The sequence below is a fragment of the Numenius arquata genome, chromosome 11 (assembly GCF_964106895.1).
Source record: "Numenius arquata chromosome 11, bNumArq3.hap1.1, whole genome shotgun sequence".
NCBI lineage: Eukaryota > Metazoa > Chordata > Aves > Charadriiformes > Scolopacidae > Numenius > Numenius arquata.
The window spans coordinates 39,330,335-39,352,837 of record NC_133586.1 but is presented as its reverse complement, the minus strand read 5'-3'; the positions used below and the strand labels follow the sequence as shown (position 1 = coordinate 39,352,837).

Sequence of the window (22,503 nt, the reverse complement as noted above, 5' to 3'; positions counted from 1 at the left end):
GTACAGCTGTCTCAGACACAGTGACTGTTGTCAGATGTCCCATCATCACCAGTGAAATTACCCTGCCGTTATATAGTGACTACTTCATTTTTCCCAGTTACAGACAGGCCAGTCAGAGCAAAGTGCTTTAAAACCTTGCTTTTATTAAGTTGGTTTTTTGTATTACACAAGATGGAATGGTTTTGAGAATTGGTAATGAGATGCTTGTCTGAGGAACTGGAGCAGAGTTGCAGGGTGTGAGAGGCTGGGCCAGTGCATCACCCGTGCTCCGATCCGTTCCCTCCGAGAGCAGTCCTTAAACCCTCAGAAGAGACTTGTTCTGTTAAATGTCTTAGTTTATTCTTTATAATGCTGGCAGATAGAAATACGTTAGCTTGTTATTTAGTAAGGAGGAGTGAATCACTTGGTGTTAGCATAAGACCAGGTTTAACATAATCGGAAGTGGCCCACAACGTGTGGCTCGCAGCGTGGCAGAGGCCACCTGCCCCTACAGTGGTTGTGTCTCGCTGTGGTTGGCTTCAGCACTGTCAGTGTTTGTACCTGGAATACAGATCCTCCACCCACCCAGGCAGGTGAAGCTACAAAGGTTCATTAGCTGCTTCCGAGAGCTACACAGGACTGGGTGGCTGGGGCAGTAGTAAGCCTGAACAAGAGCTAGATTAGAAACAAGTTGAAGGGCATTAGGCCCTAGCTTATGGGGAAAAAAAAAATTACCTCAGTGATACTGTTAAAATATACTCAGGAAAATATGTACAAGAGCATATCTGTAATCGTGACAAAGGCAGTGATTGCTACATGTTTAATAATTCAGAAGTTTTGTAGGATATGTGTCACCTTGATCATTTCCAGATCTGTTTAAGCTGCCATTCTTTCCTGGATTGGGTTTGTGTTCAGAAGAGCACTGGTTACCTCTGCGTTTTACCTGAGAAATCACTGCCCCTCTGTCCTGTTACTGCGCCACAAGTTCACATAACCCCGGGGTTGTCTCCTTGGCTCGCTTCACTCAACCCCTGCAGAAGCACCGACTGCAGAGAGGTAGATTGCATGAGGAAAGGTAGAGGTTAATGCATATTTAATGCTAAGTAGAGGCTTTACCTATATCTACACACTCACTCTGCCTCATCCAGGGTCAGACAGACAAAGGGAAGAGAGCAGGACCACCAAGAAACTGGTGTATGCAGCAGTTCCAGCTTCAGCACTTTAATTTCAAGGTGTGCTCATAAAACGCAAGGGTTCAGTCACGTGAGTGACTTTTGGAAATGTCTAACTTGGCTGCAACTTGTATTTTAAAAAAAAATAGAAAACAAAAACACCCCCCAGCCTCCTCCTGGGGGTGGGGAGGCAGGTGACAGGGACCTCTCTGTACCTTGCAGAGATGGAGGGTGTTATCATCCTGACAACTCTATGCTACGCTTGAGATAGGACTTTAGGACCCCATGGTGAGTCTTGGCTTTGAGTCACCACCCTTTTGGCGGGGGAGTCGGTAACACTCATACTTCTGAAAGCCCAGAGAGGGGAGCCAAAGCAGAAGGTGCCTGTGTCCCAGGGCAGAGCAGAACCGTGCGCTGGGGGGACAGGGATCACCCCGGGGCGACGGTACCAGCTTAACAGAACTGATAGTTGTTGCTCTTGAGAAGGGGCTGGCCGCTCTCCTCCTGCTCGCAGGATTCCTCGCAGCAGCCGGAGGTATCGCAGCCGCTGTCTTCCTCGGTGGCGGAGGGGAGGTTGGTGTAGTCCTTCAAAGCAAAAACAACCCCAAGGGTGTTTCAGTCCCTTCGGTGGTGTACGACACGGGTTTCTGCAGGGATGACCAGCTGGGGATGCCAGCTCAACACTACCCTTTGCTGTGCCCACAGGGCACGGCTGGCTGGCAGGACAGGCACTGTTTGTCCAGCTGCACACCAAATCCAGGGGAAGGCATTGGATTAGTGGTGCTGGTAGTCCTATCGCTACCCATAGAGGTTGCTGCAAAGCGGCTCTATTTTTGTGTCCTTTGGTCAGGGTGGGGAGGGACTTAACCCTTCAGCAAAGGGGAAATCTGGATGCCTCTCTGTGCTTTCCACCAACACTAAACTGCTCCCATCACTTAAAGGGACATCACCAGAAAAGTTGTCCAGGAGCTGTGTTCACGTTGGGGGAAAGCATGTCTCCCTTCCCCATTTTCCTCTCCAAAGGTCCTCACCTGCTCCTTGTGCACCTCCAGTTCTTGCTGAATGAAGCAGCTGATCTGGTCGAAGGTAGGTCTCTGGGTGGGCTCCAGGCTCCAGCACGCCTGCATGATGCTATACCTGCAGGGCCAAACAGGGACAGGGTGGTTGCATGGTGCTGCTGGAGGGTCTGCAGGCTCTTCCCTGCAACACTTTGTGTTTCAGGCACACAGTACTGAGCAGTCCCTTGTCTTCCCATCTATAAAACATGCGGTCGGTGCATGTGCAGTGCTCCAGGGGCAGGTGAGCACAGAAGTGGATAGAGAAAACTTCTCTAATCTGTCAACAAGGGGCTTTATGCCTCCAGTACTTTTTTCTTTAAGCTTAAACTCATTCCTCTCCTGTAACCTACTCTGGCTTGTTTTCTCAAAGTCCTAGGGTCAAAAGTAGTTGACTGACACAAAGAAAAATCCACCAAGTTCGGGAATGTAGACTTATAACATGATCTCTCCCATCTTCCTGTCCGTAAGCAGAAGAAATACTGGATGGAGCGTCATAACTGACCACCCTAGATCTTGCTTTCCTAGAGGAGCAAGGAGTAGCCTGGTAGGATCCAAGGTGGATCTGAAGGGCAGACACATCTGCAAGCAGCAGGCAGATCTGTGACCAAGGTCCCCGTCCAACCCCACAAAGCATCTCCAGCCACCCTGTTGTGTGCAACTTGGTACATCCAACTCACATTTTCAAGGGAGCGAAGTCAGGCCTGGCCATCTGGTATCCCTGCTTCACCATGCTGTAGAACTTGCTGTTCACCACCATGCCAGGGTATGGACTTTTACCTGTGGTGGTAAGAGGAGCAGAGGTGGCTCTCAGATCAGAGGCTTTGAGGCTCCAGCCTTGTGGGGTGAGAAGCAGCAGCCTGGAGCATTGCCTGAGCCAGTGCTGCTTGTTCTCAGGGACTTCTGAGTTACAGCGAATCATCCAGGATCCACTGTTTTCAGCGGTCCCTCTGGAAGCACGAGACAGCGTTTTATAGCCCTGATAAAACCTAGATTTTTGTCAACCACTCTCCTCTTTTGGAAACTTTTCTGCAGAGGCGTTAGGACGGTGGTAAATTGTGGGAAACAAGGAAGGTTTACAAGCTTCTTGCTTACCAAGGGAGAAGATCTCCCAGAGAAGGATGCCGTAAGACCACACATCGCTCTGCACTGTGTAAATGCAGTCAAAGATGCTCTCTGGGGCCATCCATTTCACGGGCAGGCGGGCCTGGAAGAGCAAAGAGTCCTGCAGACTGGGACAGGCCTGGCAGCTTACGCTACACCCTGTCCTACGTGCTCTGGCTGCACCCTCCCCTTGGTACCTTCTCTTGTCCCTGTTTCAGTTACTCACATTGCCTTTTACAACGTAGTTCGAGTCATTCATGATATCACGGGCCAGGCCGAAGTCGCAGATCTTGGCAACCCGTCCATCTGATACGAGCACATTCCTGGCTGCTAAGTCACGGTGGATGCACTGGGGAGAAGACAGAGCAACTGAGACCCAGCCAATGTCCCCCAGCGCTCCCAGCTAGTGCCCTACAGCCCAGCCCTGTCACCGCAACACCACTTATGGGGGGGGGCAAGGGGAGCACCTACTGCTTGAAAAGCCCCTGCGAGAGGCACTGCGTTGTGTACAAAGCGCCCTTTCAACCGCTTCATTTGCGGCGCTAAGACATTGTGACATTTCATGCCATGTCCTTTAATCACTCGTGGGGCCATTGTCCTCCCCAGGGGAGGAGGCTCAGAGCCAGGGGCTGTTGACACAGTGCCCTCATCTCTGGAACAGTCATACGGCTGGTTACTCTCCGATGCTCGAAGTGAGCCAGCTCTGGCAGACAGCTCAAACTCAACGGCCACTTTCAGTTCCTTGTCCCTGGGGCAGCGGGGAGGCTGCCAAGGCGAGAAAGCTTCGCGTCAAAGTTCCTGACCTCATGTAAAAGCTGAGGAGAAAACTTTGAGACCAGCACGATGCACAGCCCTGTGTTGCCCCCCATAACATGGCCCTGCCCAGAGCCAGTGGGAGACAAAGGCTCTGAAGGGAACACCAGGCACCATGGCCCGGTGTATCTGAACCCAACAAATAGAGCGGAGAGGCCCTTTTCCAGCAGCAGCTCGCCTGCTGGAATCCAAAAACCCCATCCAAAAGCATCCTGAGCCCCATGCAGACAGGATGGATGGTGCCTGCTGGCTGGACCAGTGTTCCCCAGTCGGGGTGCTGGGGGCAGTTGTCCTTTTGGCACTCACATTCTTTGATGCAAGGAATGCCATGCCCTGGGCCACCTGGCTGGAGAACTGTAGCAGGTCAGAGAGATTGAGGGGACGGAGGTCCTCCCTGATTTTATCCTCTTCCTCTGAGCTTTTCCCTAAAATTCAAAGCAAAGTTTTAGAGTTGCTGCAAACCTGGTGAGTAACACAAGCTGTGCTGTATCCTGGTTCCCTGGGGATAAACCAGATGGGATGGCCAGAATAAAGAAGTCATGAATACACAGAAATGAGCCTGTAACTCACCCCTGGCTTGCGCGGAATCTGATGATGCTGAAGATGATGATGATGACACAGGCCTCATTTCAACATACGTTTCCAAACCTTGGCTCGAAAAGCCACTGTCACTGATTCAGAAGCAACAGAGATGGAGGCAGGCTGTTAGCAACCCTCCAGCAGTACCTTCTGCCCTTCTACACATCCACCGAGAGAAGAAAACGCATCCCTGCCTGCAGGAAGTGGCTTAGCTAGAGGCTTCAGGGCAAGGGAAAAGTCAACATTGAGGCTGATTCAGAAAGGGGACCTAGGTGCCCTGTGGTATGGGGGGCTCCAAGCACTGCTCCCCTTTTGTCAAGGGGCTGCCCTTGGCTGGTGGGGAGCGATCAGCCTCTTGTCCTACAAAACCCACATGCCCAAAAGTGCAGGAAGCCAAAAAGTTCTGGTTCCAGATTGCAGGGGGGCAGACTGGATTGAAACCTGGATTTATTGTTGTCAAGGGATGTTCAACAATTGTTGTCAAAGACTTTGAACAACTTGGAACTGTAACAAAATCTAAACACACACATCCCCAGTGGCTTTTACAACCTGGTATTTCTGCAAGTCCCCAGACCCTTGGCCTTAATCTCTCCCCAGTGCAGCCCTCTCAGGCTTCTCCCAGCAAGTTTCCAGGTCCTGCATTGCTCAGCCCTGTGGCCATCAGAACTCTGCTCTTACCTGCGGATGTATTTCTTCTCTACATCCACATTTTTGTAGTCGGCAGCGCTATCTAAAGAGGTGTCCAGAGCCGAATCCTGAATAATTATGGATTCAGCCTTCTTCCGCAGGAAATTCAGCAGATCTCCATAGCGACAGTACTCGGTGATGACAAGGATTGGGCCTGGGAGAGAGGCAGAAAGGGTTCATTAAGAAGTGATGCTACTGTGCCCTGTCCTGAGGACTGCTTTCCCTGGGAAGGGCAGCAGAACCCATACTGCACATAAGCATGTCTGGAAACGGCTAGTCCACAGGCCCTTGCAAAGTTACAGGTTCAAGAAAGGCCACCAAGCTCATCAGCTGTCTCCGTTGTGTGATTGTGTTGTGTGTAACAGCCTCAGAGGAGAAGGCCATGGGAGGGGTCCATGGGGGAAGAAAGGCTGTGGGATCCTACCTCCATGGGTACATGCTCCCAGCAGATTCACAATGTTCTCATGGTGTCCCAAGTGACTCATGATCTTCAGTTCAGACATGAGAGCCTCCTGCTCATCCGTGTCTGCCGATGCTGCAAGACAAGAGGAGAAGAGCTGTGTGAAGGAGGGAGGGACAATGAAGAGATGATGGGGGAAGACAGAAAGAGGTGTAGACAGGGAGATGGAACAAAAGAGGAGATACACCCAGAGAGGAAACTCTGTGCCTCTGGCCATGTGTCCCCAAAAATTACATGACTCCAGCAGCCAGTACTCGTCACAGAAACATCTAGAAAGTAGATGTTGCAGCCTGGGAGCACCAACACATGTAGTGAACACACACTACGTCCTGCCTAAGTGAGCTTGGGGGATTTCAGCCTCTGCAAGTTGCTCTGGGCTTACACTTTAGCATCTTCACAGCCACTTTGAGGACCGAATCTTCTTTGCCCAGCCCAAAAGCAGTGGCTTCTACCACTTTTCCAAAGGCTCCTGCTCCAAGAGTTTTTCCTGCAGAGGGAAAAAAAAAAAAAGTGCTTATAAGATGCTTTATAAAAAGAGATCGAACAGTTGTCCTGCACGCAGCCTTGAGGAGGATGTCTGGTGGGTGGAGACTCCTGCTGAGCTCAGACAAGATGACACATTCCTTAGTCAGGAGCTGGTTAACATCCAAGGGGAACTCTACTGTAAGCAAAGATGGTATGAAAGAGGCCATGTCCAAACATGGGCTCACCAGCTTTATGTATTATGAATGACCCCAGATGCAAGAGGAGGGGCATGGTCCTCTCAACCTTCCTTGGAGCAATGGAGGGCTGGAGGGAGGTTGCACCCTAACATTTGCCACCCTGTGTGGAAGAGGGCAGCAAGGCCTGGTTAAGGATGTTGCTGTAATGTCTGGATGCAGCTTTGGATATTGCCCAGTTGCTTTGGCTCTGTCCCTTGGAACATTTCAGCTCTGTGGTGAGCTGCATGCCACCAGGCAAGCAGCAAGGAAGGTTTCTTACCAAACTGGAGGTTATTCCTGGGAAACTCCCATTTTTCATTGTATGGCAGCTGAGTGGGATCAATAAAGATGTAGTTATTCCCTTCACAGGCCTCAATGATCTTCCACCGCACCTGGTACTTGGGTTTCTGTAAGGGAGAGACACCAATTATTCAATGTTCCTCAAGCCCTGAGGGTTCCCCAGTCCCCACGTGCACTCTAGCTCTCGCACTGCGGGCATAGAGGGAATACTTCAGTTTCAGCCCATCAAATATTTCTTGCTTTGAACCTGGACTGAGCGAGAGAAGCTTTGTCTGGACAGCCCGGTCCCTTTGCTGCTAGAAAGCCCCCCCAAGTTGTCACACATGACTGAGGGAGGCTCTCTTGCCTCTTTCTTGCCCCCTGGCCATTGCCCTCACTTGGGAGAGCCAGCATGTCCCACCAGACCAGTGGCTAACAGTGCCCAGCTGGTGCTGGAGGGAGATGTCACCGCTGTGTCTCCTTCCTTGGTACCCTGGGTTGCTGAGCACAGCAGAAAGGTGGAGCTTGTAAGGGAGCCCCGCTTCCCTTACAAGGGAAAGAGAAGTAAGAATTTCTTCTCTTTTCCATGAATCTCATGGCAGAAGTAACCAGGCAAGGACAGAGAGAAGCGGTGCTGCAGCCCATGGGCAGAGGCAGTCACCAGCTTGTGCTGGGTGTTGTCATTCACACTGAGAGGGCTCAGGAGCCCAGCTGGAGGCACAAATACAGAGAAAGGCACTGAAACAGCTTGGCATGAGAATACCATGTGCGGCCTTTGCTCCTGTACAAGGAGACAGGAGAGGTCCCGCACCCCAGAGTAGCAAAGGTGGTCTCAGGTCCATCAAGACAGACACAGGGAAGCATGGGTGGAGTGGCCATGGCTGTGATGAATCATGTTATGTCTCAGCTGCTGGGAGGTGGGTGCTGAAATGTTCTCCTCACCGCTTCCCCTCGATAGTTGCAGAGAAGGATGCGGCGTATGGGTAGATGTTCAAAGCTGGGTTAGCACAGGCATGAGAGATCATAACTGATGCAAACAGATCCACAGTTTTGATGGAAAGCATCTGTTTGTTTTATCCCCAACACTGCTTCTTTTTCCTTTGCCTGAGATTTGAACACCCATACCCATGCAGGCTGTTGAAAGAGGCCCAGGCAGGATGCTCCAAGCAGCAGCTTCTGGTGGAGGTCCCTCACAAAGAATGCCACCTGCACTCAGGTTATTTGCTGTTGCCCGCTCCCAGAGGGTGAGCACTGCTGCTTTCTGCTCCACTACTCACTTAGCAGTGCAGGAATCAACCAGGGCTCAAGAAGCCCACGGCTGAGACAGATAAGATTATTTATAAACATTTACTGCTTCTCTTAAGTTTGCAAAGCCTTCCTAAAAGCTATTTCTTCAGAGCTGTGCTTACACATCCAGCCACCTCTCTCTCTGTCCCTGGACTACTGGCCAAAGACAGCTCTGCCCATAAAGCTGTAGGTGCTCATTTGGGAGAGGGCTATACTGGATCTTCCCACAACCAGCACCAGAATTTTGCTGCAAAATTTGCAGCCTTGATGGGCTGTCAAAGGAAGAGTGCCAAAAGGGAGAGCTGAAAACCAGGAGATGTTCACCCACTGATGAAGCAGAGGTGGCTATTGATTGGAACAGTTTACGGAAACAACTGAGAAGGAATCCAAATGCTGAAAATGAGTCTTGAAGAGAAAATGGGGCAAGTTCTTATATAAAAATAGTGACCAAGTCTTCCTGGAGACAAACGCCTTCTAACATCATCCTGTTTCCCCATAAAGACAGCTTTTTATAAAGCAAGGAGAAGAATAAAAAGTTGATGCAAGTTGCAAACCACTTTTTTTTTTTTTCCCCTTCTTAATTCACTCCAGCTGCCAGCACAGAGTGAGCACCTTTGTCTGGCACCAAGAAATATCCACGTTGACCTCTGGCTACAAGACTAAGCAGAGTGGGAGAGGTGTTAACACACTGGGTTTGGTGCATGATCCTTGTCCTGCAGCAGGAGGGCAGTGGAGAAGAGGGAGGTAGCTTGCCTGGTACCTCCAAGCTGAGTGCTCCCTGCCTGTGGCTGCCAGCAGAGGCAGGGAGGTCCCTGAGGCTGGGCAGGCCCTGCAGCCCTTGCTACGCAACAGGGAATCTGACCTGGTTGTACTTGTAGAGGAGGAGGAGGAGGAGGAGCAGCAGCAGGACCGATGTGCCTATGCAGGTGGAGAGAATGGGGCTGAAGAGTTTGTTTGGGGGTGCCATGATGCTTCCTGAACAAGAAGAAAAAAAGCAACCAGTGAACAAGTAAAACACTCCTGTTTCAATCCCATCTCCCATCTCTCTTCAATCCCAATCCCATGCAAAATAAAAGGCATTTTGCCCAGCTGTCCACTGAGGGTTCCCCCATAAGCAACACAACCCAGCACTGGCCTCAGAGACACCCAAAAGAGCTGCTGGGAACTGAGGGAAGTTCTTGATGCCAAACTCAAGACTGTAATGGTTCCCTGCCGTGCACCCCAATTTCCACACAAACAGCACCAGGTGCAGGTCAGACTGTCTGGGGACCAAGATCTGCACAGGAAGAACAGGCCCATCAAGAGATGCGACCCCTAGACTCCAGTGGGCTGAGCAATGGCTGTCTGTACCCTGGAGCTAGGTCCTGTGGTTATAAGGTGTCCATGGCACAGCTCAGCCTTTGGCACCAGGCTATGCCTGGCCAGAAATTCCCACATGGCTCCTAGGACTAGCAAATGCCAAAGCCTCCCACCTTCTGTCAAGACAGAGGGCTTGTGGAATCTATTCCACCTCTCTTGCAAGACAGTGGGGATATAAGTATCCCTAAGGATACGTATAGACAGTAGAGATATATGAAGATGGGCCCCCCCAAGGCCCCCAGGTTCTCCCTCTCTGCCAAGCTACCAGTTTGTATCTTACTGGTGATGGTGAGTGAGTGAAACATGTCAGAAGCGTTCCCCTCTCTGTTAATGGCCACACAGCAGAAGGTGAAATTGGCACCCAGCTCCTGGAATGGGACAACGCTCTCCACCTCCACCTCTCGGAAGGGCAACATGTTCACCACCTGGGGACTGGAGTCATTCAGCAGCAACCTATAGTTCTCGTTGTATCTGCAGAGACACCAAGGAGGAGAGAATGAGCATTCCTCTGCAGCACAGTTGCTCATACGTGAATTGGTGCCTGTATGAGACTAGAGAGGAGACAGTGGGAATTAGGGCTGCAGCTCTGTGAGACATGTTGCTCACTGCCCAGTTAAAAGACCTCTCCCTGAACATCAAAGCCCTGTATGGACAGAGCCTTAATTGCATTTATGTGGCTACAACTGTGGCAGCAGTTCCCTTCTTGAATGGGGCTGGTTCTGAGACACAACCAGCCCTGCCCAGGCAGCTGCAGTTGCCTCCCATCACACCATAACTCAGTAAACCTGTGGAGCCTCAGACCTGTGGAGGTCCCAGAAAGAGGACTAGGACCAGCCAGGATGTAGCTCTACAGCAACCTACGCTAGGCATTTCTCCAAGGGACTCACGTGTTCCTCAGAAAAGCCTTAGGAGAACATGAATCACAGGTGGCCGAACACTTCAAGCTCAAGACTTTAGACATAGTGCTTACCTCCTCTCCTCAGGCAGTCCTCAAGAACCTCTTTTTTTAGTAGGGCAACATCCCCATTGCTGTTACTGAACAGGCTCTGTAAGCAAGCCCACGTGGTGCTGCTTGGCAGATGCCAGCACAGCAAGGGCAAGTGCACACCTTGGAGGTGCTTGGTCTCCTGGGCACTTCTTACCTGTCAGAGTGAATGGGGCACTGGTACCATTCAATGCGTGGGGCAGGGTAGCCGATGGCCATGCATTGAAGGATGCTGGAGTCATTGGCTGGCACCTTGATTTTGCAGATCCTTGGAGGAGCTGTTGGGGAAGGCAGAAAAACAGTGAATGCTGGGACCAGAGGAAGAGCACGTTCCCTGTGCTCTGATTTACTTTCCATGTGTGCAACAATAAAACACCAAGAAACTCTGTGCTACGCATAGGTTTGGGCTGGGTCCCAGATGCAGTCTGGCTGTTTGTCCTGTGGGGATGGGGCTGGAATCACCCTGATACCCCAACCCTACTTGCTGCCAGCTGGGCAGCAGCCCCAGGGCAAGCAGGATGAGAGAACGGGCAATGCCAAGCACTTACATTTCACAGAGATGCTGAAGGTAACTGATGCATTGGTCTTATTGTTGTGGGCATAAAATGTATAGAGACCTCCCTCTTCTTCCTGCAGGCGGTTCAGGAAGAGTGTGTTGTTATACCTGCTCACACAGAGAGAGTAAACACCATGAAGAAAGCTGTGGTGAGGCAACTCAAGCACTCACAGTCTTTGCTCAGTGAGATGCAGCTGCTTCCTGTGCCCAGGAGCAGGTGAACACTTCCCAGAACTAATCCCAGCCCATGAGTGGAATCTGCTACTTGCTTCTTCAGGAGAAGCAGGGAGTGTCTGAGTTTCTGTAGAATAAAGACCTTTTGCTCTTCTGAAAGGCTACGGGTGGGTGAAAGTTCAGAAAGAAAGGAGAGTCTAACATCTAAATCAATGCCTTTGAAGGGCCAGAGGATGCTGGTCCTCCTGCCTTTGACAGAATTCCTCCCATTTCATAGCCCATCAAGTCATGGTCCCTAGTGCCCTCTGCCCACAAGCCCATTTTTCAGACCCCAATGCAAGAGTTTGCCCTAAAACCGTCATGCCTGCTGAGTGGCACAGTTCCTCTTGTGGATTATTTTGGGTTTCTAAGAAAACGAAAGGGGAATTGCCAAAACGCCCCACCAAACTGAATGATTCTCTCTCTTTCAGTCTCCTTTTGGCCTCAGTTGGCTGTAGTCTTTGGAAGAGCAGGGCTGTGCCCTCCATTAGGTCTTATCCACATAACAATATTTCTGGCTTCTCTTGACATGGGGCGCACAATGCCACTTGGTACATATACTCTCCAGACAGCAGAGAATGGGACAGGTCTGAGGAGCACTGAGGGAATTCAGTTTTTTGTGCTGTTGACACACCCCTGCAATTTCTTCTTGCAAGAAGAGTGCAAACTTGAACAATGACTTGTGATAGCAACTTCCACAAGGTTTTCTAAAGAGAAGGCTGCCAAGTTTGACAGAGGTGGTGTCCTCCTTGACCTGATCACTGTGGTTTGCTAATAATACAGGAAAGAGAAGACAGAAAGGCAGAACAGTTCCCCTCTTTAAAACCAGAGAGTTTTGTGATCCAGTAGCATGGGGTCTGCCTGTCTCACCAGGAAAGCATTGTTGGAAACATGCCATGGACAGCACAGGAGAGAGACAGCACATACCAGTTGTTTCCAGACATCATTTGGCCCTTGCATGTGGTATTCCCAGAGTTCTTCAAGGGGTTCGCGTGCTCCCAGCCCCAGTAGAGAAGTTTTGGGTAAGCCTCAATGTGGACCTGCAGCTTCAGACTCTCTCCCAAAGCAACCTCCTGGCTGGTGGCTTGCACTGGGGTCAGGAACACGTAACCGCTCTCTGCAGGATGGAGGAGAGCATGACCATCACCAGGCATGTCCAGAGACCTCAAACATGCTTATACCAGCTTCATAACTGGACCATTATTAGAAAAGGCAGCTGGGAGACTGCAGGAGGGAATGAGGCATTACACAGATTATATTGCCAAAGGAGTACTTTTAAGTTACTTCTTTCTCATGGCGGCTTGGACTACTCTCAGCCTGAGGACACCTTGAATATCTTAGTGAACTCTTATGGGGAAAGAGGTTTTACATGCTGTATCCTAATAAGTGATGAGGCTAAAACTGTATCTTCTGACCACCCAAAAAAGACAGGCCCCTTAGCTAAACTCCTAGCTTCTCACTTAGAAACAACTTGGACTAAGCCCTCTTTCTGAGCCATGGTATGCAGCCGCTTTGGCTCATCAGCAAACTACAAACTGTGAGGATGAATTTTCCATCTTGAGATGCATCTAGTGGCACCGCCCAAGTCACAGAAGGCAAAGACAGGGACTGGGAGAACAAGGAACTGCACACTGTAGGAGAATCACAGAATCTTCTAGGTTGGAAGGGACCTTCAAGATCATCTTGTCCAACCATCAACCTAACTGACAAAAATAAACACCCACAAAACAACAAAATGCAACACCATCACTAAACCATGTCTCCCAGCACCACATCAACCTGTCTTTTGAACACTTCCAGGGATGGTGCCTCAACCACCTCCCTAGGCAGCCCATTCCAATGTCTGATAACCCTTTCAGTGAAAAAATTTTTCCTAATATCCAGCCTGAACCTCCTCTGGTGCAACTTGAGGCCGTTTCCTCTAGTCCTGTCCCCCTTGACTTGGGAGAAGATCAGGTTTGAGACCATCTGAGGAACCTGAAGGTGCACAAATCCACGGGACCTGATGAGATACTTTGTTTTAAAGATGTTTTTAAACACACAGAAAAATGAGAAGAGCTTTCTGATTTTTCATCCAGAATCCAAAACATGTTCTGCTACCCCTCAAGATGAGAAAGGAACACCAGTTCCTTTCCTGGCAGGTCCACAGTTCTCATGTGAGCCTTCAGGCACAAGCGAGAATGATGTTTCCAACAACAAAACTAGGAACAAGATAGAGGCAGCAGCAGCAAGTACTCAAGGCTAGGTGTGATTCAGCCCACACCTTCCTGGTCTCTTGGGGAAGCACTCACCTACTACCTGAAGCATTGTCGAGGCATTCCTGAATCCTGCTGAGTTGTTAGCTACACAAGTGTATTTCCCACTGTCTTCCATGGTCACCGCTGGAATGGACAGGATGTCACTGATGAAGTAGTTCTCATTTTCATAGCTAGTCTTTTTAGCTCTCCTGACCTGGAGGGAACATCAGGCACTTTCTTGGAAGGGCAGAGGATGGAACTGAATATTTATGACAAACAAATACCCACCCCCTCCTGTTCTGGGCTACTGAACTTTGTTGTAGAGCCCCTGACACTGAAAGCCATCTGTGTGGAGACCAAGAGACATATTAAACCTAAGTATTCAGGGCAGATATTCCACAGCAGTTAGGGTTATAGCTATTGTCAGCCTTCTACTGCAAGTCGGCTTTACATTGTGTGATCTAAACATATCTTGTGTATTATTTCAACTCCTTAATAAAGACATCGGGTATAATAAGGACTGCCAGCAAACCTAATCTCACCATCTAGCAGTTGAAAGTCAGGACAACAGAGATTTTGAAATGCATTCCCTTTCTTCACCCTTATCTTTTCTCTGGGGAACTGTCTGTTCTGAACATTTTTGCTGCTTTAGAAGCCCAGGCAGGGCTGGGTGGAAAAACCTTGCCTTAGTAGGTACTGTGGTTCCTGCTCAATGAACTCAGCTGAAACAACATATTTTCATTCTCTCCTGCAGCAAGATCCCAATAACAGGCAAATGTTTCTTAACCCTGTGTCATCTCAAGGAAAGGATGGCCATATTGGGATTTCTACAGCTTGTTTGAATAGCTGCTTTGGTTGGGCAGTTCAAGGCTTTGTTGCAGGTGACTTGGGTCTGGGTAGTTCTTACCACCCTGTGTCTCCCAGTTCCCAGGAAAGCCCTGTACCCCCTTGAAGCTGCACAACTTACGCTCTTTGCTGCTGTCACCCATCTGATGTCATACTTGTGGGAAGGAGCAATTACTCTGCAAGAGACTTCGAAAGGTTCGCCTACAATTCGCACATGGTCTACAGGGTCCATCACCACTGACACAGGCTTCTCCAGTGCTACACAAAGGCAAGCAGGGAAAGATTCAATGTCAGATGGTCCAGTGACCCCGTGTGCTCTGGAGACTTCCCAGGGCCTGGCTACCTTCTCCTTTCCACCCTCTTCACTCTTTTTACCCCCGGCCTTCTCCTTCCCTAGGGAATCATCACTCCTTTTTGTGCATGTCTCCATGTCTAAGGTTGGGGAGAGCACAGCAGTCAGCACTGTGAGTTGAAAGTGAACCTTCTGCCACGGTTATGTCCTGAGCATCAGTGCCTGAGGACTTGCAGAACGTCAGGGAGACAGGTGGACTTTTTTCTCTATTCTGTGATAGTGCCTGCAAAGATTTGAACACTGCTGAACCCCTGGAGACCCACCTGAAGGAGCCAATTTGCCAGAAGCTGGTAGAATTTTGCCTCCATCAAATACTCTTTAAAGATTGCATGTTCAGAAGACCTTTTCTACCACTGGTGAGGAGCTTTTCCTTAATTATCTACTGTGGCCACCTTAGCTATTGCTGTCTCCCTGTGGACAGCAGAAGCTCCAATCCTTTACCTTCTTCCACAATCAGTCTTATTTTTGATGACTTCTCTGTTTTTCCATTTATCACCGCTTGGCATCGGTAATAGCCCTTCTGCTTGCTTTGCACGTTGTATAGTGTTATTCCTCTCTCAGTACTGAAAGAATAGTTGGTCTCGGGTGAGAGACGAGAGGCATCATCTGTTATCAGAGTCACGCTGGATCCATACTCCGGGGCCGTGATGAGACAGGGGAACTCAGCATTACCACCTTTGGTCACGAAGATCCGGAAAGTTGGGACGTACCACACATTATTGGGATCTGTGGAGGAAACAGGGAAGGTCAGAGAATGGGATCAGAAAATGCATTGAAGCTGAGAAACACATTCCAGTAAAAGCAGGTCTCCAGCGTTGCTGACCAGTGGGAGTTCGATGCTGGGGCAGCCCTGCTCAACGCCTGCCTGACTCAGCCTCCAAAAACTCACACGACAAGCCCAATTCCAGCTCAGGCATTTGAGGAGAGCACAGCAATCAACTCACGACTGCACACAGGCGAGAGAGCCTGAGAAGTACGCTTTCCTCTAATTGAACTTTTTGCCATGGTGTTAGTTTTATTTACCAGACCTCCAGCTTCCCTGTCCAGGAGAGGATCTCTGGTACAAGGGAAAGGGTGAACCCAAGTGGTGGAGCTACCACAGCATACCTTCTGGGGTAAAAGGATATTTGGGGTTCAGGTCACATTGTGAGGATGTGATTCATGTGACTTTCCCTTATCTGGGGTACTGACAATACAGTTCTCCGATATCCAGATCTCACTGCTCATTACAACACCAAATGGACTTTCATCCTTGTTTTTTTTCAGGAAGGGAAGCCAAGGTAAACGGTCCAGGGTCATTCACAGATACGCATGAAGTGTAGATACTCTGTACTCTACACCAGTGCTTCAGCCACAGGCCCTGTTGTGTATGGGCTCACACAGTTGTGGGTGAGCCCCTGCCCCAGCAGGAGCCTGCACTGCTCCCCCAAACACACACAACACCATAGAGAGGACCTTTGTAATGGGGAGGCCGTTCTGCCAGTGTATGTAGGAGGAAGGAAAGAAACACGGTTACCTCTCACGAACAGGCGCACAGTTGCAATGCCCTTGTCGCTGCTGTTGACATAACCACACTTATAGGTGCCTGTATCCCTGTAAGTGGCCTTGGGAATACTGAGCGTGCTGCTGGTGTGGTTGCTGAATGTTTCCTTTCGGCCCTTCCATTCAACTTCGGACTCTCCTGAGCAGCGCAAGGTGACTGGATCACCCGTGTTGACAACCAGAGCAGGGAGGTCAGGGCTGATCACTGGGGATGCCGAGCCTACAGAGGAAAAAGAGAAAGAGTGAGGATGCAAAGATGATCCCTAATGAAGTTCCGTTGGAGTTCACACTGCTGAGGATGGAGTAGCTCAGCATCAGGATGGGCTTGGGATTCAAACTGGCTTTTTGGCCTGCATCACTCCAGCCCTTCTCCATCCCACCAGACCCATATGGCCTGATACTCCAAGGAATGAATTTCAGGGGAGAGAGAAAACCCCACATGTGAACATTTAGAGCACTGGGACAGAAAAAAAAAAAAACAGTCATCTGAAGCTGACTAGGCCAGATGCTAGCTTGGAAATTATTCCTGTTGGGTTTTGCCTCTTCATGCAACAGTTTTCTGTTTGTGGCAGAGCTGGAGCTATTGTGTGAACCCGGTTAGCCCATAGCACCACTTGGTGAAGTTTAAGCCAATTTTCTCAAGGCTCTCTTCATTGCATTGGTGCTGTGATGAGATAGAACAGACCTGGAAAGCTTCTGCAGAGCAGGAGGTCAGCGTATGCCTGCTGGGAAGACTGGCTTTTTGGTTACTGGGCTGTAGATTTTGAAGGACACCTACTTATGCCTTATCATAGAGTCAAACTGTGTTTTCCCCACGGGTACCATGAAAGCATTATGAAGTGAGTTAGCATCATTATTTGTATTTGGGGGTGGGAAACTGGGGCACAGTAAAAGCTAAATGGTTCACGAAAGTCTATAGCTGCAGTTGTACAGACAGCACAGCAGGCCACGCTGACACTGGCATTGCAACCCGGTTGGACTTCTGATGCCACCTCTACTCTGAGGATAGCTTCTCTGCTGGATGAATAAAGGGGAACCAGGGTCCCACTCCAGCCCTTGGTGTCAGAGGGAAATATTTTTTTCCCTGATTTGCCCTGTCAGCGAGTTCTTTGAGTCACCACCTATATTTAGGTTGGGGGGGGGAAGTGAGAAATGAATCAGTGCCGTGGGGCTGGGGAAGAAGCAGTACTGCCACCCCCACGCCAGGCCTTCGGGGAGGACAGGAAACACATTGCAAATGGCTATCTGTGCTCGGGGGGCTCCACACCCCGCCTCCGGCCCCTATCCAGGGCTATTCTCCCACTTCTGCTTTCCTTCCAAGTTGCTAACCCATCCTCACATCTTAAAGGGACACACACCGAGGTTCAAATTAGAGCAAGTGGAAAAGCAGCTGCCCAATTTATCAATTCCTTGCTTGTTGAGGAGGTCACTGCAGGCAGTGCTGCTCTGGAGTGGTGGCAGCAGAAAAAAAGGGCTGAGTTTGGTCTTGTGATGCCTCAAACTCCTGCAACAGACTGCTCTGGGCTCACAGGAGCTCTTTAGTTGGAAGACTTGTCATCAAAATGAACATAAAAACCCCAATCATCAGGAAATGGGGGAGGGCAAGACACCATGTAATGGCACTGTAAGTCCAGCTGCACTCACATATCCTTCAGGGGAAAGGGGAGTAGTGTCTGAGGTACATGAGGTGCATCCTGTGCTCAGGGCTGTGACACTAGAGCCCATCCATCAGAGCCTCAAAAGCATCATTTAAGCAGTCTTGGGCTGATGCCTCCCTCCATGCAACACAGGGTTGGGAATGTGAGACTCAAGGCCCTGGAGAACAATCCAGTTGTCCAGGGGAAACCCAAACAAGGCCCGGATCAAACTCACAAGCCCTGAGGGAAGAAGCAGAGGACAGGGAGCTTCGGAGCATGGAATATTTGACATTTTATCTCCCTGTTGCTTGTGTGTGTCTGATGCTTTTATCTTTCTGTGGAAACAGGAAACACCTCATTTATTCCTGGAGTGGAGAAAAACATATCCCAGAATCCTTTACAAAGCCACATTTTCCACATATCTGAAGTACAACATTCCTCCCTTTTTGCTAAGCTGTATTTTCTAGCAGGACTTGACATATTTCTGTGGCTTTAACTCTCTGTCACTGGATGCTTTTCCCCCCCACCTACTCTCCTCTTTAACTGTCCCTCCACATCCAGGACTTCAGCACCATTTGATGGGGGAGCCAAGCTGTGACTCAGAGCTGCATTCAGACTGCCTCAGGGAAAGACCATGTTGTAACTGCTTCTTGGTTTGGCCACAGCAGTTGGACAAGAAAAAAAAACAAGAGTCATGTCATTCTCCATCCTTGTTGTCATCGATCTCCGGTTACTACTGACATGCTATGGCCAGAAGAGGCTCAGGATAGGTGGCCCCCATGATAGTGAAGACAACAGCAGCCTTCAGGCTACCACTGGAGACTCCTGTCAATGTCACAACCACCACACTAAATGCAGGACAACACCAGGTGAAGACCACCCAATTGTTCATTCCTTTGTGTGTGCTGAGGGATGAGTCAGACCAGCAGGTCCCTTTCCAGAATGGGGAAGCAGGGCTGCTGGGGGAGGCTTTCTCCCTGCTGACCAGTGTGCAATCTTGCACGAAGCCCAAGGATGTCTCCCTGCTGCTCTCCAGCAGCTTCCGCAGCATTGCCAGTAACTGCTGGCCAAAGATTTTACCACACTTGGGTTGTGTAACCATGACCTCTAGTTACAGCTGCAGGCTCTGTCCTTGCCTCTCCCATGCCAGCCAAAACATTACTTTCCTCTGCTGAGGGTTTGGAAATGGTGAGGAAGGAGAAGTGAGGGCTGCTAAGACAGAGAGGCTCAAGAACCTTACCACAGAAGCCAGTTATCAGGACCATGATTTTGTCCTGGGGGATATCTAGGCTAAGGCCTTTCCCTGGGAGAGACCCATACCAGCCTGAGCTCCCCTTGCTCCCTCCTCAGTGATGGCAAGGAAAAGCTCGGTTTCTGGCAACGTCTTCCCCAGAGTCACCTACAGTATCAGGGGAAAAAGGGTGCTCACCACATCTCTGCTTGGGCTTCTACCTCAGACGTTTAAATTAATTCATGAGAAAACAAAAGAAATCCCAGGAAAACCTCTCAAGATGGCCAAGAACACGTATGTGAGCTGGTCAGGTTTTAGATCTCTCATCGGTTTGATCCGAAGCTGGGATTTGAGCCCCTGACACTCCTCCAGCAAGAGCCCAGATCACAACGGTTATACCACATCAGCCTTGGGTACCCTCAGAAGATGCACTTGCAATCAAAAGGTGGGAGAAGGATGTCAGGCTCTGGCTCCAGTTTGAGGCTATTGCTCTGGACAACCTTAGCATGCTGCAAATGGCGAGCAGACCCACTCAGACAAATGTGGGTCTAACACCCTAGGATGTCACAGCTAGTGACCCACATTGCCCAGTGCCTCAAGGAACCTCCAGAGAGATCCTGACAGAGACTATTATGATATCTCACAAATCTACATCAGACCTGCCTAGTCCCTATTATCTTAAAGAACCCATAAGAAATTAAAACCCCTGCAGCCTTCACAACCCAGTTCTCAGCACAGCAGACCTGGAAAAAGCCTGCTCAGCATGTCAAAGACGTGACTTGAAGTGAAACACCCTGCAAGGACAACAGCAAGAAGGATAAAAGTTTCCCAGGCTGAAAACTGCAGTGGCTCAGGAGGGATACGCTCCCTCCCTGTTACGTGCTGAATGCATTCCTCACCAGATTGCCCCCTTCCAGGGGGTACTTCCAACCATAGTCTCATTGTATGGGGAGCAAACTCAAAAGGATAATAAAGGAACGTGTCACACAAGATCTGAGAGGCTGCCAGCGTTTAAGATGCAAGATTAGTAATACTGGTTTCTGTCTGGTTGGTTGGTTGTTTGCAAACCTCAAAACAGGCTTAGTGACTCTTTCTTGAGGTTGGTGCTCTTATTGCCTCCACAGACCTCAAAAACCAGGCATATTCACCTTTCCCTCCTTGGCTTCCCAAGTTCTGTTTCCATCACAAGGTCTAACACCTGGCTCCACAGCCCTGTTTTGTATGCCAGCACCACCAGAAAACAGCAATCCTCAGACATTTCCAGCCAGGTACAAGGTGCATCGGAAGATGCCCATGCAGCCAACTTGCCCAACTCTTTCACCTGAATGCTAAGCATCTCCAGCTCTTGCCCCGTTTGGGCAAAGGGTTATTTCAGAGATGGATTCCCTCAGGACACACTTTCTGCTGAACCTCTCCATCCTCCTAACCCCCACCCAGCCCCAAGCAGTGAGAAGTTTCCCTTTCCTATCTCCCCATCGCTGAGGCTCTTCCTATGCTATGTGCACCTTTCCATACCCCTTGGCCTTATCCTGGCAGTGCTGCAGGCAGCCAAAAGCAAGCCCTCAGCACAGATGGCTCCAGAGCCAACACAGACTAGCAAAACACCCTCTTTCCACCACTGTCCGACCCTCTGTAATCACAGCCAGTTCTGGATGGTCTTCAGGAAGCTGCTACAGCCAAGTCTGCATTAAAAGCCAAGCTGGTGTCTCTTCCCTGCTGTTCCATAGAATGGAATAGCATCATTTTGGTTGGAAGAGACCTTTAAGATCATCAAATCCAACTGTTAACCTAACACTGCCAAGTTACCACTAAACCATGTCCCTCAGCACTATGTCTACACGTCTTTTAAATACCTCCAGGGATGGCAACTCAACCATTTCCATGGGCAGACCGTTCCAATGGAGCAGACATTACAGCTCTTGCCAGCTCCCTGCCCATGTTGAGGCTCCTCGAATCTGCCCACAGCAGCTGTGGCTGCCTCATGAAGCAGCCTCCAGAAACAGAGACCGTCCCAGCCCACAGCAGGCTTTTTGTAGACAAGACTGGGAGCCCAGCTTCACCCTCCACCACCAGGAGCCAAGTGCCCATTAGTCCAACTTCAGCGTTACCTCATCCCCACCAAGCCGGTCACCTTTCCTCACCCGAGGAGGGACGGAGCACTTGCAGCCAACACTCAGGAAACCCTCACCACATCCCAAACCTGCCCTAGAGTAACATGGAGACACCAGAGGGGTTTGAGGGGCCCAGTGGACCTACCATGCCAGACGCCAGCTGCAGTGAGCAGCAGGAGAAGAGCAGGACCCATGTCCCCAGGGACTGCAGTGCCTCCAGTGTGGAGCCAAGACACAGCTGGAAGATCCTCTCGAGCAGCGGGCACCTCTCCTCGTGGGCACCGTCCCCAGCGCTCCCTCGGCAGGAGCTTCTCCTTTCTGAGTTGACCACAAGTTAAGAAATTCCCTTTTTTTTTTTTTGTTTATTTTTGAAATGTGGAAAAAAAAGAAAAAAAGCAATGCTTTGAGACGTCACTGGTGACAGTTCCCCCCGGCAGAGGTGGGGCCATGCTCACACCCCGATGTAGGGCCACCCTCCTGCTCAGAGAGGGCTTCATGCCCAGACCACTCCCCAGGACTGGCATGGGCCACTGCACCATGCCAAGGTTGAAGACAACCCCAATCTGCCCTGGCTACTGCCACCCAAGCCCCCAGGGACTGCTGCACACTTGCTCAGGGACACAGAGAGCCAGGCTAGGACCCACCTCAGTAGGACAAGTTTTACCATCCAGCCTGGTGGCTCTTGCTGGCTTTAGGTCCTGAGGAACCACAGGAACACGGCTGACTCCCTCGCAACAGTCTCACAAAGGTGACACAGCCTGGGGCAGCTCCCAGGTGGGAATAAGCCTGTGAAGATGACAAATTATTTTGTTTTAGCCAAGAGCATGATCGCAGGTGCAGAGATGTGTCCTGTGGCCACACAGGATCACTCTCAAGTCCCATTCCAGCACCATGCAGAGATAGGGTTGAGCCCAACCAGCTGTAGGCTCACTTTCACTGCCCTCCCCACGTTGGGGTCCAGCCTGTAGACCCTTCCCTGTCCCCAGCTGGGCTAGGGGACACACAGGGACACCCCCCCCCTCCTCTCCCAGTAATTCCAAGCCTGGTGCCTACAGCAACCCTGTCACCAGCAGGCAGCCACAGTGCTCAAACAAGGACACTTCACCACCCCACCCCAGGAGCCCATCCCACCCACTCCAGCCTTGCTGGTGGGGAGGCTTTTTGAAGCTGATTTCTAATTAACAACCTGGCAGGCACCTGGGAGCAGTAATTAGGCACTTTGTTAACCCTGCCCTGGAATTTACCTCTTCCAAAACAGGGGGTGAGGGTACACTTGAAGCAAAACCCCTCTCCCAGGAACACTCAAGTCAGCAAGATG

The 22,503-nt window shown here is 50.2% G+C and overlaps 1 protein-coding gene across 1 annotated transcript; it reads right to left on the bottom strand.

Moving 5' to 3' along the window:
• Positions 1 to 1,604: 1,604 nt before the first annotated feature.
• On the bottom strand, positions 1,605 to 21,382 carry CSF1R (colony stimulating factor 1 receptor). The gene is made up of 21 exons (XM_074156194.1): positions 21,331 to 21,382; positions 16,181 to 16,426; positions 15,106 to 15,390; positions 14,434 to 14,570; positions 13,521 to 13,680; positions 12,157 to 12,346; positions 11,009 to 11,124; positions 10,618 to 10,738; positions 9,756 to 9,946; positions 8,979 to 9,091; positions 6,831 to 6,957; positions 6,232 to 6,336; positions 5,814 to 5,924; positions 5,381 to 5,543; positions 4,690 to 4,794; positions 4,430 to 4,541; positions 3,537 to 3,659; positions 3,302 to 3,413; positions 2,887 to 2,986; positions 2,183 to 2,288; positions 1,605 to 1,736 (listed from the first exon to the last, which is right to left on the bottom strand). The coding sequence occupies exons 1-21, from the start codon at positions 21,377 to 21,379 to the stop codon at positions 1,605 to 1,607; spliced, it is 2,904 nt and encodes a 967-aa protein (XP_074012295.1). The 5' UTR covers positions 21,380 to 21,382.
• Positions 21,383 to 22,503: the final 1,121 nt, after the last annotated feature.

Bases quoted from the DNA above. Each gene is read 5' to 3' on its own strand.
- CSF1R (XM_074156194.1), bottom strand. From the start codon at position 21,379: ATGGGTCCTGCTCTTCTCCTGCTGCTCACTGCAGCTGGCGTCTGGCAT. The intron at 15,391-16,180 runs GTAACCGTGTTT...TTTCCTCCACAG, and splicing joins TGTGCGCCTGTTCGTGAGAG to ATCCCAATAATGTGTGGTAC. The intron at 9,947-10,617 runs GTAAGAAGTGCC...GTGTCTCTGCAG, and splicing joins TGCCCCATTCACTCTGACAG to ATACAACGAGAACTATAGGT.